The 18,167-nt window shown below is 46.7% G+C and overlaps 1 protein-coding gene across 1 annotated transcript in view; it reads right to left on the reverse strand.

Moving 5' to 3' along the window:
- The window catches only part of kiaa0825 (KIAA0825 ortholog), a gene marked incomplete at both ends in the record, with an annotated part of 289,583 nt that overhangs the window by 201,384 nt on the left and 70,032 nt on the right, over positions 1-18,167 (reverse strand). The window contains 1 exon segment of the mRNA XM_080738825.1: positions 12,931-13,081. Coding sequence (XP_080594951.1) covers positions 12,931-13,081 — 151 coding nt within the window.

The raw sequence follows: 18,167 nt of genomic DNA on the forward strand, positions 1-18,167 counted from the left end.
TTTTCGTTTCTTTTGGGGAATTTTCAAGGACAGAAAAGAAGACTATAATTCTCTGAGACAGTGGTGGGATTGTGGGAAAGTGGAGATAAGGCAGCTCTGTCAAGAGTACACTCTCAATGTCACACGAGACATCACCAGATCTATAGAAGATCTAGGGATTGAAATAGTGGAACTGCAGTTTCTTGTAGATTCCACTGGAAATCGAGGTCATATTGAGGACCTCAAGGCTAAAAATTCTGCTCTTAGAGACCTACTAGGCACCAAAGCTCAGGGAGCACTGGTCAGATCACGGTTCCAAAGTGCAACGCTAATGGACGCACCATCACAATTCTTTTTTGGCCTTGAGAAGAAGAACGGGCAGAGCAGATTAATTCATGCTTTGCGGTCTGAAGAAGGAGAGGAGCTCAGAGACTCAAAAGACATTCGGAGAAGAGCAGTGGACTTTTACTCTGAGCTTTATTGCAGTGAATATGAGGACAATGATGAACTGTTTGATCAATTCTGTGACAATTTGCCTAAAGTTCCAGAAGATGTCAGCGATGAGCATGGAGTACCGCTGGGGTCAAAAGAACTTCTAACAGCCCTACAGAGCATGGAGGGGGGAAAGTCCCCTGGGATCGACGGCCTCCCAGTGGAGTTCTACAAAGAATTCTGGAGCGAGCTGGGTGAGGAGCTTTTGAATGTTTTCAACGAAAGCTTTAAAGACATGTTGCTACCTTTAAGCTGCAGGAGAGCAGTAATAACTCTGTTGCCAAAGAAAGGAGATCTCCAAGAGATCAAAAATTGGCGGCCTGTATCGCTTCTCTGTACGGACTACAAGATTTTGTCAAAAGCGTTGGCCAACAGACTGAGAGAAGTGATGGACCTTGTTATACATCAAGACCAGACTTATTGCGTGCCTGGTAGGTCCATCCTGGACAATGTGTCCTTAATTCGAGATATTTTGGACATCTCTAGTTCATTGGGCATCAATATTGGTCTAATTTCGCTGGATCAAGAAAAGGCATTTGATAAGATTGAGCTACCTTACCTCTGGAGGACTCTCCAGAGGTTTGGCCTCAGTCCAGGTCTAATAGCCATGATCAGGGTGTTGTATCAAGACATTGAGAGTGTACTCAAAATTAATGGAGGCCTAAGTGCCCCTTTCAAAGTGGGTAGAGGGGTACGTCAGGGCTGCAGTCTTAGTGGAATGCTGTACTCTTTTTCTATTGAACCACTGTTATGCAAAATCAGGAGTAGCATTGAAGGTCTGATTTTAAAAGATTGTAAGAAAAAATATATTGTATCTGCATATGCAGATGATATAATCATTATGATTAAAAGTAAAGAAGAGATAAAGAGACTAGATGAGATTGTAAAAGAGTTTGGATTATTATCATCTGCTAAAGTCAACTGGGAAAAAAGTGAAGCACTGGCAGTTGGGAGTTGGAAAGAAGGGCTGCCTAGTTTACCAGGGGGGTTGAGATGGAAAAAAGATGGATTAAAATATCTTGGAGTGTATGTTGGAAATGACACCATCATTCAAAAGAACTGGGAAGGTGTTCTAGAGAAGGTAGAAGGAAGGCTTAATAAATGGAAATGGCTAAAACCACAAATGTCCTACAGAGGTAGAGTACTTATTATTAACAACTTAGTGGCTTCTGCTCTATGGCACAGGTTGGCCTGTATGGAGCCACCTAGAGGTTTGGTAAAAAAGGTGCAATCAATTTTAGTGGATTTTTTCTGGGACAAATTACACTGGGTACCACAAAGTGTCTTGTTTCTACCAAAAGAGGAGGGAGGACAAGGTCTGATTCACATAGAGAGTAGAATAGCAGCCTTTAGAATACAGTTTGCACAGCGTTTTCTTACAGGCCCAACAGACGTTGTGTGGCGAGAAGCTGCTAATATCATTTTGCAAAGAACAGCTGGTCTAGGTTTAGACTCCTCTCTTTTTTTAACGGACTGTACTGGATTAAACATGTATGGGTTACCTCCTTTTTATCAAGCAGTTTTTAAATCATGGAACTGTTTTAAATGGAGGTCCTTAGAACCCACGTGTTCCTTACACTGGTTACTTGAAGAGCCCCTCATTAATGGAGCCAAATTAGATATACAGGACAATTCTACACCAGGTTTAAACAAAATGCTTTGTACCTCTGGAGCTGTCAGATTGAGGAACATTGTAGAAATAGCTGGTCCTGATTTGAGCAACGCACAGGCTTTTGCCTCATTTCTGGGGTTGAGGTCTTTACGACAGTCTAAAAAAATGTTGAATTTATGGTTGAAAAGACTGACTAAGGAAGAGGTGGAAATGTTGCAAGAGTACAGTGTGGGGGTAGAGGCTCCTGACGAGGGTGATCCTTTTCCAGAACTGGGTTTTGAGCCAGATCTGGAGGGGGGTTCAGGGTCTCCTTTCAATCTTGAAGAATGTAAAGTGATAGACTTATTCACAGCTAAAGGAAAAATGTTGTACAAATGTTGTGTCAAAGCATTGAATAAAACCAAACTGATTGGAAGGGTTGATACTGTATGGAGACAAAAGCTGGAAGTAGACAGTGAGGTGAAACCAGTTTGGAGGGTTTTATATAAACCACCTATCAGAAAAAGAACTGGGGATTTACAGTGGAGGATCCTACACGGTGCCATTGCTGTGAATGAGTATATCGCTAAGATCAATACTACTGTTTCAAGTGAATGTCCCTTTTGCAAAGATAAAGAGACAGTTTTTCATTGTTTTTACGACTGTAAAAGACTTTGTGATCTTTTTATTATGCTGGAAAATGTGTTTATGTGGTTTGGTGAAAAGTGGTCTAAGACTGCTTTTATAATGGGGGCAGGCTACAGAAAAACTGACAGTGTAAAATGGCAACTACTGAATCTGGTTATAGGAGAAGCCAAAATGGCCATTTACAGTAGCAGGAAAAATAGAGTAGAGGATAAGGCAGGGCAAGATGCGCTGCCTATTCTTGTGTCTCTGGTGAAAGCCCGAATTCGCATTGATTTTCTCTTTTTTAAAGGAATGAACAACACTGATGAATTCATTGAAAAGTGGTGTTATAAGGATGCCTTATGTTCTGTGATAGAAGACAATTTAATATTTAACATATTTTTTAAGTAAGTGAATGGACATGTATCTGTGAAAAAAAAGACTGGATTGTAAAATGTTTTTTGTAATAAAAGTTTTGTTAAAAGTCAAAAAAAGTCTCTCTCTCTCTCTCTCTCTCTCTCTCTCTCTCTCTCTCTCTCTCTCTCTCTCTCTCCTCTCAGTTCTTTTCATCCCCCACCACCATAACCAGGGACGTGCTGGCCATTGGGAAAAGTGGGACAACTCCCGAACGGCCGGCCGGAAAAAATTAAAATGTCGGCCTTCGTTCCATTTTGGGCAGAAACCTCGTATCTCCAAGTTTCAAAAGTATACATTTTTTCGCAAAGCAAAGCCCTGCTTCATCACACAAGGCCCAAAAGTAGTGAAAACAGCAGATCGGCTGTTTTCACTAGTTTAAATCATTTTTAAAATGATAAACACAAAACAAACGGTTTTGGACATACAAGGTTTCCACCCGACAACGACGAAATATAAATCGTGTACAGTAATTGGCCCGCACTGGCTTGTCACTTGTCATGATCTGAAATGGCAAATCTTTGAGTAGCAGCAGCAGCGCTATAGAGAGAGAGAGATCTCTCTCTATAGCGCGCAATGAGGGCCTCTCCAACTCTTTTTCCCGGGCTGAATCAGGGGCCCAGCACGCCCCTGCCCAAAACACACCTCCGCTCCGCTGGAGTACATGTACTTAGTTACTTTTTCTTTTCTTTTTTTTCTCTTTCCAGCGGCCTCTCTTTGAGAACATCTGGGACGCGGTGCCTCAGGGTCTCTGGGGGATCCAGCTGTCTGCAGTCTGCACTGGTCCGGGACGGAGTCTGGGAAACAGGCAGGCAGGCAGGCAGGACAGGGCCCCCCCGAAAAAACGTCCCGTACTTTCATGCCCTTAAACCGTTTAGACCGCCAACGCCATCTGTGTCACGTAACCACTTTGACCATTACTTTGGGCTATTCAAAAATAGTAGATCTACCAGCTCATAGCGCGGCACCGAGTGCCGCGCTATGAGCTGGTAGATCTGCTATTTTTGAAAAGAAAAGAGTGAAAATGTGAGCAGATCTTTGAATGTGTATCCTTTTAAAGGAGTAGTTCACCCCCAAAATGTTTTTTTTTTCTTCTAATGATTACTCACGCCATGGAGACTTGAGTTTGGGGACCCAAACGCATTCGGGTCCCCATCCGGAATCAATGGAGGTAAATTTACTTACTCACATTTTTGTCGTAGGAATGCGACATATACAAACAAATATTATTGAACTCAAGTCTCCATGGCATGAGTAATCAATAGAACAAAAGTTATTTTGGGGGTGAACTACTCCTTTAAAGCGAAAAACTCAAATGCCTGGAACAAAATATTTTGAGATGAGGGGGTCCGCGGTCAAATACATTATAATCTTAGGGGTCCTTGACATTAAAAACCTTGAGCACCGCAGATAAAGAAAAGTACGTTTTTCAGAAAACAATTAGGATTTTGAAGATTTTTTTTATGGATTTGTCTGGTCTTGATGGGTTAAACCAACTGACCCCCCCTCTCTCTATCTTTCTCTCTCTCTCTCTCTCTCTCTCTCGTCCCAGCTGCCTGCCGTTTGCCCCCCCCCCCCCCTTTTTTTCTTCTCCTGCTTCCTTAGGTCACAGGGGTTAGACAGACCTGCTGTGTGCAGGTGTATATATATATACAGTATGTGTGTGTGTGTGTGTGTGTGTGTGTGTGCGTGCGTGCGTGCGTGCGTGCGTGCGTGCGTGCGTGCGTGCGTGCGTGCGTGCGTGCGTGCGTGCGTGCGTGCGCTTGTGTGCGTGCGTGCGTGCGTGCGTGCGTGTGTGTGTGCGTGCCTCCTCTGTGTATGTATAGTCCAGCCAGTGACATGTGGTGTGTGTTGGTGGGCCTCAAGAGTTGTCAGGACTGTCAGTCAGGCATGGCTTCTCTTCTCCTCTCTGTCTGGCTCCAGGGGCGTCACAATGGGGGGGGGGGGGGGACCAAATGCACAAATGTAGTACGTTTTCAAAAATAGCAGATCTACAAGCTCGCAGCGCGGCACTCGGTGCCGCGCTGCGAGCTTGTAGATCTGCTATTCTTCAATAGTTAAAGCTCCCAGGGCCCAGAATTTGGTGTGACACCCCTGTCTGGGTCTGTCTCTCTCTCTCTTCTCTTCCCAGGGCTGTCGGCTCAGGGCTGCTTTGTTTTCCGGTCCAGACAGACCAGGGACCCCCAGACTCTCCCCAACGTCGACCCCTCGGTTTGTGATTCTTCCCTTCGGTAAAATATTCATTCCACAGACATCTGTGTGTATGGATGGACACGTGACTACTTGGCTGACCATGAATGAAGTGCTCACGCAGAACATGAATGTTATGCGGCGATAAAGCGGTATAATCTTTACCGGAACGCGGGTGATTTTTCGTAGCTTGCGGCACAGCAAATATAGGCACTCGCCTCTATGAATGAGGTAAGTAAAATGCTCATATATGGAGATCCCTAATGTCATCAATATTAAGCCCATATCTAACAGGACTTCATATGGGAATGCCCATATATGGAGGAAGACAGCCCATATCTGGTTCTACAGATATATGGGCATAAAAGGGATTGTATGTATGATGTCAGATATCAGAGACGTCATAGGACTTTCGCATAACGAATAACTGTGTAAGCATGTTTGGGCTCTCACAGCATATCTCCATATTGTGGTGGTTCGTTCGGACACCGCCCGCCAGGTAGGCCCTGCATGTCAAAGAAGCGCACCCTGGATGGGAGAGCGAGCCCTAGCAGACCAACACACTGTGTGGGCCAAGTGATTGACGGGCGTTACCTGCCGGCCCACACGCTTCATCAGGCACAAGCGTATGCACCTGTGGGCCCCACCCAACACAGGGGTGCATAAGTACTGAGCTCGCTCTCCCCTTCAGTCTGTGCTGGGAGTCTCTGACAAGCTGATCATGGGCAGACAGGCGGTAAGAGCCACCATATTTCCCTCTCCACCGCATGTTACTGTGTAAAGTGCATTATAGTAATGTTCCTTCTACTCATTACTTCTAGGCATGGACTGGGAGCGGACTGACACTGAGGAGTGTGTACCTGGATCAATGAGGAGCGCAAACCTGACTCACTGTGGAGTGTGTACCTATCACTGGAGAGTGTGTACTCGGCGAGCTGAGGAGAAGGACCTGGAAAAGGAGACCACAGCCTTACCTTCCGGACCCCCAGCGAGCCACCCCTATTCCTATTTTGTTGAGTATATCTCACTTCCCTTAAAACCTTACTAGTATCCGGAAATTCTCTGGCCCCAGGCCCATTATACCCCGTGTTCATTTTATTTAGAAGATAGAGAATTAGACGGATTTGTGTAAGAGCGGGCACCTACTCACCTATTACCTGTCACCTGTGGAAAAGAACTATACTCACCTATTACCTGTCACCTGTGGAAAAGAACTATACTCACCTATTACCTATGGGAAAGAAATACTTTACCTGTCACCTGTAGAGAGGAACTATACTCACCTAGCGCCGGTGGGGAAGAGAGACTATACAATGGAATTATACTCGCCTGTTTCCTGTGGAGGGAAACCCCTTTAAAGTAACTTTTACCTACCCCCCTGGCCGCCCCACGAAGAGGAGAAACGATAGGCCCCGCCCCGGGAAAACCTTGTGTTGATTTATTAAAAGACAATTTCAGTTATTCACATTTATGTTGTTCATTCATGCTACGTTGCATTACAATGCTGTTGTAAAATAAGAACTGTTCAATAAATGCCCGAGTTGGCAACACGGTCTTTGCTCTCTTGTGCCTTGGTTTGGGTTCAGTCTCCACACATGGTGTGCAGAATACGGGTACTGAACCTCACCTAGACGCAATATGACAACCACACAGGCCCTAGACGCTCTGTTACAGAGCCAGGCCGAATTACAGCAAGCGGTGACTAAATTAATAGAGAAAATCCAAATTGACCAAAACGTTAATCCCACACGTTCGCCTGGAGAAGTGTTAACGAAACTGTCCCCCGATGATGATATTGAAGCCTTCCTGGAGGTGTTCGAGCGCACCGCTGCCCGGGAACGATGGCCCGTCCCCGACTGGGGCAGCATCATCGCTCCTTTCCTCTCAGGAGAAGCCCAACGTGTGTGCCGTGACCTACCCCTGGCAGAGGCCCGTGAATATAGGCGCCTGAAAGCAGCTATCTTGGCTAGTCAAGGTTATAGTATGCCGGCCCGAGCCCAGCGCTTCCATGGGTGGAACATGCAAGCGGCGCTGCCGCCTCGGCCCCAAATAGCCGCTCTCCTCCGCCTAACTCATGGGTGGCTGACTACGGCCGGTGACCCGCCACTGATTGAGAGAATTGTCATAGACAAATGTATACGTTCCCTGCCGCCTGATGCCCGCCGCTATGCCTCACAGGTGAGCCCAAATTCCGTGGAGGCCCTGGTTGCGCTCCTGGAAAATCACCAAGTGAGTACAGAGATGATGAGAAGCACAAAGTCAGAGATTCCCAGAGGGACGGGGGAGGCACGTTACAACCGGGACCGCTCGCGGCCTCCGGCTACTCCCCTGTCGCCTACTACTACGAGACGAGCCGCCACAGAGCGGACTGCCCGAAGCCAACCGCAGACATCACGCCGGTGCTACGTCTGCGGGAAAGCGGATCATATCGCATGGTCCTGCCCGGACCGAGACCGGGACGTATCCATGCCATCCGCCACCGCCGCCTCCGACGGCCGACGCCCCTGCCTTCACTCCGGGAGCCAGCGGCGGCGCCACTCCAACCTGCCGGTGAGAATTGACGGAGTGGACACCCAGGCTCTTCTCGACTCGGGGAGCGTCGTCACGCTGGTACACGCTGAGCATGCCGGGCGTCCCACCTCCAGCCGTATGCCGGTCAGCTGTGTGCATGGGGATGTGCGCTCCTACCCAACGACGCTGATACGCGTCCAATCCACCAAAGGAGATGTCGAAGTGGAAGCTGGAATTGTACCTAACCTACCGGTCCCACTGCTCATCGGCACGGACTGTGTGCTGTTTGAGAGACATTGGAACCCGGGGGGCAGAGGACCGCCGCGGCCGCGGCGAAGAAGAAAGATCCGGCCGGGCCCCCGTTGGAGGAACCCATTGCCCGCGTGCCCGGTCTTCCGCGCCGACTCAGAGGGACCAGAGAGCGAACCCTCTCCAGACGAGGAGCTGCAGGGAGATGCACCCGAGGCGGAGGAAGCGCCGCGGGGCACCTCGTCAGAAGAGCCAGAGCCGGTGGCGTGGCCTGACTTCCCCGAAGAGGAGGATGAGAGCTCTCCGCTCAGAGGGGACTTCGCCACACAACAGTGGAACGATCCGAACCTGGAAAATGCTCGGAGGAACGTCAGCGCGATTGATGGGAAACTATGTGAAGGGGTGAGTGAATTAATTTCCCCCTATTTCTTTGTGCGGAGGGATTTACTGTATAGAGGGTGGCGGAACAACACTGGGGACGTGATAGAACAGCTGCTCGTGCCAAAAGAATATGTCACCAGAGTATTGTATTTGGCCCACACGCACCAGCTGGGGGCGCACCTGGGCGTGAAGAAAACCACCGATCGCATCAATGCACGGTTTTATTGGCCAGGCATAAAACGAGCAGTAGAGGACTTCTGCAAAGGCTGCGGTGTATGCCAGCTCACCGCACCCCGTCCTTTCCAACGTAACCCTCTCATACCTATGCCTATCATTTCCACCCCATTCAGCCGCATTGGTATGGATATAGTCGGCCCCCTCCCCAAATCGGCTCGGGGACACAAATATATATTGGTAATACTAGACTATGCAACTCGGTACCCCGAGGCAATACCCCTGAGAGCCGCTACAGCCAGAGCAGTGGCGCACAAGCTCTTCATGCTATTCAGCCGGGTCGGAATAGCCGATGCCATTTTATCGGATCAAGGCACATGTTTCATGTCTCGCGTCATCACCGAACTCTATAAATGGCTTAAAATAGATAAAATAAAGACCTCTATCTTTCACCCGCAATCGGACGGATTAGTGGAACGCTTTAATAAAAGTTTAAAGCAGATGTTAAAAAAGTTGATAGATATAGATGGCAAAGATTGGGATCGCTTGATTCCGCTGGTGTTGTTCGCCATACGGGAGGTGCCTCAAGCGTCTACGGGGTACTCCCCGTTTGAATTGCTATATGGACGGCAGCCACGGGGGCTGTTGGATATAGCAAAGGAAACATGGGAAAGCCAACCTTCCCCACATCGTTCTGTCATTGACCATGTTGAACAATTACAGGAGAGAGCCAAGAAGATCTGGCCGCTCGTTCGTGAACACATGGAACAAGCGCAGCGCGCCCAGTGCAGGGTGTACAACCGAGGCGCCACGCTGCGGAGCTTTGAGGTGGGCGAAAAAGTGCTGGTGCTCATTCCCACGAGCGAATGTAAATTTCTCGCAAAATGGCAAGGGCCATACGAAATTATGGAGAAACTGGGCCCGGTCAACTACCGCGTGCGCCAAATAGGGCGGCGGAAAACTATGCAAATTTACCATATTAATCTGCTGAAAAAGTGGCACGTTGTGCCTCCTGTCGCTCTCCCGGCCCTACTAACCACTCTCTCCTCTCAGAACCCGCCTCCAGTCCCTATTGGAGAGGAACTGTCCCCAGCTCAGGTGCAAGATATACGTGAGCTTCTGAGCAGGAATGCGGACCGGTTCTCAGAACTGCCGGGCCGTACCCACGCTATTGCGCACGACATCCAAACAACCCCGGGGAAAATAGTGAGACAACGTCCGTACCGTATCCCAGAGGCCCGGCGAGGAGCTGTAAAAGAGGAGGTAACAAATATGCTACAACTGGGAATTATAGAGGAGTCACACAGTGCCTGGTCGAGTCCCATTGTGCTGGTCCCCAAGCCGGACGGCACAATCCGGTTCTGCAATGATTTCCGTAAATTAAATGAGATTTCAAATTTTGATGCTTACCCCATGCCCCGGGTAGATGAATTAATCGAGCGGCTGGGCCCCGCTCAATTTGTAAGCACCCTCGATTTGACAAAAGGCTATTGGCAAGTGCCCCTTACAAAAGAAACCAAAGAGAAAACAGCCTTCTCTACCCCTGAAGGGCTGTTCCAATATACTGTCTTACCGTTCGGGGTACACGGTGCCCCCGCAACATTTCAGAGACTCATGGACCGAGTATTAAGGCCCCATCATCTCTATGCCGCCGCATATTTAGATGACATTGTGATCCACAGCAGCACCTGGGAGAATCACCTCCATCACATCGAAGCAGTCCTGGGAGCTCTCCGACGAGCGGGTCTGACCGCCAACGCCAAGAAGTGCCGGATAGGTCTGTATGAGGCCGAATATTTGGGTTTCACTATTGGGCGCGGGTGCGTAAAACCCCAATTACGCAAAGTGGAGCGTATACGCGAGTGGCCCAAACCCGTCAGCAAGAAGCAGTTAAAGTCATTCTTGGGAATCATGTCCTACTATAACAAGTTCATAAATAACTATGCTACCCTTGCAGCTCCCTTGTACGAGATGACCCGACAAAGTCGGCCCAATATGCTGCGCTGGACAGAGGAGACCGAGGCCGTGTTCCGAGGCCTCAAACTGAAGCTCTGCGATGAGCCGGTCCTAAAAACCCCGGACTTCGGTAAGAATTTTCTACTCCACACCGACGCCTCGAACACAGGCCTCGGGGCCGTGCTCTCGCAAGTCATTGATGACGAAGAGCACCCAATAGTCTTCATTAGCAGAAAGCTCTTAAAGCATGAACTTAATTATGCAACGATAGAGAAAGAGGCTCTTGCTATTAAGTGGGCCATACACCACCTACGCTATTATTTGTGGGGAAGGCGTTTCACTCTCATAACGGACCACGCACCATTGAAATGGATGGCTAAAAGTAAGGACACTAATAAGAGAATAACACGTTGGTTTCTGGAGTTGCAGGATTACAACTTTGAGGTGGAGCATAAACCAGGGAAGGATATTCCCCATGCCGATGCCCTGTCCAGGCTCTATGAGGAAGAGCGGCAAGTTTGCGAACCAGTAGCAAACTTAAGGGGGGGGATGTGTGGTGGTTCGTTCGGACACCGCCCGCCAGGTAGGCCCTGCATGTCAAAGAAGCGCACCCTGGATGGGAGAGCGAGCCCTAGCAGACCAACACACTGTGTGGGCCAAGTGATTGACGGGCGTTACCTGCCGGCCCACACGCTTCATCAGGCACAAGCGTATGCACCTGTGGGCCCCACCCAACACAGGGGTGCATAAGTACTGAGCTCGCTCTCCCCTTCAGTCTGTGCTGGGAGTCTCTGACAAGCTGATCATGGGCAGACAGGCGGTAAGAGCCACCATATTTCCCTCTCCACCGCATGTTACTGTGTAAAGTGCATTATAGTAATGTTCCTTCTACTCATTACTTCTAGGCATGGACTGGGAGCGGACTGACACTGAGGAGTGTGTACCTGGATCAATGAGGAGCGCAAACCTGACTCACTGTGGAGTGTGTACCTATCACTGGAGAGTGTGTACTCGGCGAGCTGAGGAGAAGGACCTGGAAAAGGAGACCACAGCCTTACCTTCCGGACCCCCAGCGAGCCACCCCTATTCCTATTTTGTTGAGTATATCTCACTTCCCTTAAAACCTTACTAGTATCCGGAAATTCTCTGGCCCCAGGCCCATTATACCCCGTGTTCATTTTATTTAGAAGATAGAGAATTAGACGGATTTGTGTAAGAGCGGGCACCTACTCACCTATTACCTGTCACCTGTGGAAAAGAACTATACTCACCTATTACCTGTCACCTGTGGAAAAGAACTATACTCACCTATTACCTATGGGAAAGAAATACTTTACCTGTCACCTGTAGAGAGGAACTATACTCACCTAGCGCCGGTGGGGAAGAGAGACTATACAATGGAATTATACTCGCCTGTTTCCTGTGGAGGGAAACCCCTTTAAAGTAACTCTTACCTACCCCCCTGGCCGCCCCACGAAGAGGAGAAACGACAGCCCCGTCCCGGGAAAACCTTGTGTTGATTTATTAAAAGACAATTTCAGTTATTCACATTTATGTTGTTCATTCATGCTACGTTGCATTACAATGCTGTTGTAAAATAAGAACTGTTCAATAAATGCCCGAGTTGGCAACACGGTCTTTGCTCTCTTGTGCCTTGGTTTGGGTTCAGTCTCCACAATATACTATATGGGTAACTGGACCAATATACATCACTGGCCAGATGGCCAAGACATGGCGTGGCTTGTCGCCCTTAGGGGTCTTACTAGTTACTTTAATAGGCCTAGAATTATTGAATGCTTTAACCAGTGAAAAATAGCAGATATGCAAGCTCACAGCGCGGCACCGAGTGCCGCGCTGCGAGCTTGTAGATCTGCTATTTTTGAAAAAGTTGTGAAAATGTGTGCAAATCTTTGATTATGTATTTTCAAAGCGAACGTTTGTAACTCAAATTTTGCTTCTGGGTGGTCCCTGGAACTAAATATTTTGAGATGGGGGTCTGTGGCAAAATACATATAAGTTTGGGGGTCCTTCACATGAAAAGGTTTGAGAACCACTGACATAGTAGTCTCTCAAGAACAGATTAACTGAGCTCCAGTTAAGTGAAAAGGTCAAAAGGACCTTTTCTTTGACGATGGCTGGCCAGATTGCTGACATAGAAACATAGATTTTAAAAAAAAAATCTTAGAAGGATTCAAAAGACACTTATAGAATCGGGTCAAAATTCTAATTTTCACGATTCTTCAAAAAATAGCAGATCTACAAGCTCGCATCTGCTATTTTTCAATAGTTAAAGCATAAAATAATGATACACAATATAGTGTACCCGTTCTGAATGGGTTAAACCAGTTTGTGGCTCTGTGTTTTACCTCGTAGAAGGGTTTGGGGTCGGTCCAGTGATGGCTCTCTGCGTCGTGGAGGATGCTGGTGGCACACACCTGGACGCAGTAGCTGGTCAGCTGCTCCCTGAGGGCCTCGGACGCCTCCCGGTACCTCTGGACGGGCAGCAGGGTCAGGGGTCTGCAAACAGCACAGGAACCCGTTCACTTAGATCAGCCAACACAGGGATGCTGACAGAACCCTCGCTAAAAACCCCAGGGCAAAAATCCACTCGTCCGAGACAGTTTGCCCTCCTGGCCCCCAAGTTGTGGAATAAACTCCCTGTCGCACTTAGAACGACGGACTCAGTCGCTAGCTTTCGCCGTGGACTGAAGTGAAGACTCACCTTTTCAGACTCCACCTAAACCCATAGAACTACTGGAAAAATCAATGACCATACATGAAGCTAGTTAGCATTTGTTTTTTTAGGTTTTTAGAACTTTTTTCTTTAATGATTATATTGTGTTTTTTTCAAGAATAGATATCCATTTGCATTTGTTATATTGCTGTTGATGTACTGACATATTATCTTAAGGCTCGTCTGAGGACGACCTAGAGAGAGAGAGAGAGATGTTTTTATCTGCTTATTGTAAGTCGCTTTGGATTAAAAGCATCTGCTAAATGCCTAAACTGTATACTGTAAACTGTAACCGAGGACACATCAGGGATGGGACGATAGGAACATGTCATATCACGATTATTGTGACAAAAAATAAATCGCGATTTACGACATTATCGCAAATACTCAAAATCCATTATCCTGTGGCGGAACATTAGCCAAAAGACATTTGATAGAGAGTGAAAAGAAGACTGTATAAAGTATGTATATTATAAGTACCTTTTTACCAATTATAGAGGGTTTAAGTGGTACCGGATATGCAGCTCTGCAAATAAAAGGTGAATTGATCCCAGTGCATGACGGAGGACTTGATTGAGTATTTTATCAGACAAAAGTGGAGAACATAACATTAAAGAATGTAGTACAGTACAATTTATCGTGACAATATCACGATGAATTAAATATCCACAATACGATTATCGTGAGTGTTTTTTATCACGATAAACGATAATGTAACTTTTTTTTTTTAAATACTTCACATAACATCCACACGTTGTCCGTTGCTCCCGGTGAGCAGGTTGGTGCCTTGCATGGTTTCCTCCGCCATCGCTGTATGAACGTACTGTATACATGTGTGAATGGGTGAATGTAATGCACAATCTCTGTAAAACGCCTTGCATAAAAGCGCCATAAAAATGCACCATTTACCACAATTGTCTATGGGGAGGACTTAATTGACACAACTAAATTGAGGAAAAGAAGAGGTACATAATTAATTATTTTGGTCACAATAATCATGATATGATATTTGCATTTGGTCCCATATCCCTAAACGCATGTGATATTAATTGAGACGCTAGCGACTGACCTGGCTAAGACATGGCTACCAAGCAGTCATATCTTATCTTGGCCATAACTGGGGCACTCATTCTTCAAGTTTCATTTTGTTTCTTGATTGACGCATATATGTTGGAAAGCAGGGGCGTCAATTGGGTATGGCAGGGGTATGCAGCTGCCATACCCTGGGTCCAGGGGGGAATATAAAAGTTACTTTTAAATATAAATCCATGAATGTGTCTTTGTCTATCTGTGCTGGTTATTATGTTGTTAAATTACAGTAAAATAACTACAAATGCAAAATTTGACAAAATGGTCACTTTAACAAGCTATTATAATTATATTCTCCACACTTGCATCTTGACAAAATGGTAGCCTATATTCCCAGGTTCCGCAAGTCAGCTGCACAGGTGCAATGCATTATTGTTAATTGTGGCACGTTTCCTAACATGCCAAGTTTAGCTGCACTTGAAAAACCCGTTCAAGGCTGCCATATCCAGCCCAAGAAACCGTAGAAACCGAGGAAAAATAGAATGTACTTCTTAAAATAAATGTATCATGCCTGTTTCTAAGGTATGGCAACATGACTGGTGTCTTGCACGCGCGTGCAAGACACCAGTCATGTTGCCATACCTTAGCTTTTTCTAAACTGACGCCACTGGTGGAAAGTGGGTGAAGTGCTCTTCTTTTGAATTAGCCGAGAGCATGTGTTGTGGTGGGGGGCTGCTGGTGGGGTGGGTGGCATTTCAGGAGGCGTTGCAGACAGTAGGAGGCGGGGTTTACGAGCGGGGGGGGGGGGGGGGGGGGAGACATGCGCTACAGGTGTTGCAGTACCGGAGGCCGCTGCACAAGGGGTGCAGAGGGCATTGGGGGAGGGGGAAGGGGGGGGGGGGGGGTCCCCTGAAATGCCTTTTGAAGGGGACGGGGGCCAAAAGTTAAAGGCGTATATTATGGGGTCGATAAAACCACAATGTGGACGCCATTAGCACCTGTCAGTCACTGTTGGGGATAGAGCGAGAGGGGCGAGGTTGTGATGGTTTGGGACGTTGGAGGAGGAGGAGGAGGTACGATGGGGAGGAGGGGTACGTTCAGGGGTGTCGCACCAAATTCTGGGCCCTGGCTACAAGGATTCACTGCGGACTGGGAACGCATTATTACGCATTATTTTGTGCTTTAACTATTGAAAAGTGTTTGAATATTTCAAATCCTTCTGAGGTTTAAAAAAAAAAAAAAAAAAAACTGTTTCCCATCTCAAAATATTTTGTTCCAGGGACACCCCCCAGAAGCAAAATTTGAGTTACATAATGTTTGCTTAAAAAAATACATATATTATATTATATTCAAAGATTTGCACACATTTTCACTACTTTTCAAAAATAGCAGATCTACAAGCTCGCAGTGAGCTTGTAAATCTGCTATTTTTCCAATAGCTTAAAGGAGTAGTTCACCCCCAAAATGACTTTTTTTCTATTGATTACTCATGCCATGGCATGGAGAGTAGAGTTCAATAATATTTTTTGTTTTTTGTCACATTCCTAAGACAAAAATTTGATTCGAGTAAATTTACCCCCATTGATTCCGGAACGAATGGGGGTAAATTTATTGTTATCACATTTTTGTCTTAGGAATGCGACAAAAAAATATTATTGAACTCTACTCTCCATGGCGTGAGTAATCAATAGCAAAAAAGTCATTTTGGGGGTGAACTACTCCTTTAAATATAAAATAATTAGCCTCCCCCCCCCCGCTGTGACACCCCTGGGTACGTTGGCTGTTCAAGCTCACAGTGAGCTTGTAGATCGGCTATTTTTGTCTAAAGTTCTCAGAATATGGACGCTAGGGTCCAAGTGGTTAATATAAAAAAGGAGAAAAAATAATCTATCACTCAAAGATTTGGAGGACCCCCTGTAGTAACTCTGTTGAAGACCCCTGGGTTATACAGATTTTAACATGCTGCTATTTCACTTCCCCTCTCAACCCTTGTTCACCTTTCATTCTCTCTGTTTCTCTCTCTCTCTCTGTGTCTCTCTCTCTCTCTCTCTCTCTCTCTCTCTCTCTCTCTCTGTTGGTGTCCTTTGGAGAGCGTTTTCCTAAACAGATGGTTATTTGGTTTTTTGTCAATTTAGAAAAAAAAAATGAATTTCAAGGACTCTCTCTTGGATCCTTTATGGGCATCTAAATCGCCCTTTACAATCTGTAACTTTGACAGTGTAACAAATGGAACCAAATGGACCCTAACGTGTACAAATAGAACCAAATGGACCCGTTCCATTTGTACAGTGTCAAGGGGAGACCTTCACGTTTCAAAGTTTGAGAACCAGCGCTCTCTCTCTCACTCTCTCTCTTTCTCTCTCTCCATCTGTGTTCACCTCTTGACCTTTCAGTTGGACCTGGCCCTGCCTGTGTTGCATCAGAGCTCCTGAACAGAATGTCTCCCACAGACATCCTCCATCCTGGGCCTTTACAGCTCCATTCTGCTGGCTTTTAGTATGTCTGGCACACAGAGGTACACACACACACACACACACACACACACACACACACACACACACACACACACACACACACACACACACACACACACACACACACACACACACACACACACACACACACACACACACACACACACACACACACACACACACACACACAAACACACACACAAACACACACATACAAGCGTGCGCGCGCGCACACACACGCACGCAACCCTCCCTGGACGCCCGAACAATAAATCCAACAAATAGTGTTTCGCAGCGAAACACAGCTGTTTCCATTGCTCCTTTGGTGTCATTCGAAGGTGTAAATCTTTTTACGCGCACGCAGACGGCGATATTTTCCCGTTATATTATGAAACTAAATGGAATGGAATACAATTATGGCCATGTGGAGTTATATCGCCTCTGTCGGGGTGGAACCCTCGCATGTTCCCAAAACGGTTAGTTACTCTTTCGGGAATTAAAACGCAAAAGTAGGAAAACGTAGGGCGATCGACGAGCTTGGATCGCGTCGCTTCGTTGCGTGCTTCGGGCTGCTTGCGGATCTGCTACTTCTGATGCGTTTGTGTGACGATCAAGTCGAGCGTTGATGTTTCGGATAACTCTTCGAATAAAGGAGATAAGAGGTTTCTGACCGACAGCAACGATGTATACGGGTAGCTGCCAACGGGGGAGGGTCATTTTTATAGTTTGTTTTCAGTTAGGTCTCATCATGTCTGCATGCACGCTAAGAGATAAAACATGTCTAGTCCTCGCCAGTGAGTTCACCCTGACTCCTACCAGTAGCCAGGAGCGACGCATTTAACTCATTTCAAGTACTGCCATCACACTGCAATTGAGTAGCGTTTTAATGTACAAAATGAACACTGTATATTAACACAACCATGCCCGAGGAACCCGAAGATTTAAAAAGCTTTAATTGAAAAAAATATATATATATATATATCGAAGCCGAACTAAAATAGACCGGAACTAAAGCTACGGGATCGGTTTCTACACGGACACATTATGGAGTGGACCGATTAACATTGAGGCCACAGACCGGAAGCGGATGGTCCGTCCTCTATTCCGGCCCGTAAGCATTCTTTGTAAACACCACGGCTTACAGATGGAGAATGGATTGATCATTTTTGAGCGGTGGTCACAACGCTCCTATACGTGGCCGTGTGGGTCTGTCTGTCTGTGTGTCTGTGTGTATGTAGCCTGAACTTCCTAAACTTCGGCACGCTACTAGTCCCACAGTTTTTTTAAATTTAAAAGGATTTGAGAAGCTGATGGAATACGCGAACACACAATGCATAGCAGTGTCTGATCGCGCACGATGGGAACT

Source organism: Nannobrachium achirus, assembly GCF_963921795.1.
Source record: "Nannobrachium achirus genome assembly, chromosome: 12".
Classification (NCBI taxonomy): Eukaryota; Metazoa; Chordata; class Actinopteri; order Myctophiformes; family Myctophidae; genus Nannobrachium; species Nannobrachium achirus.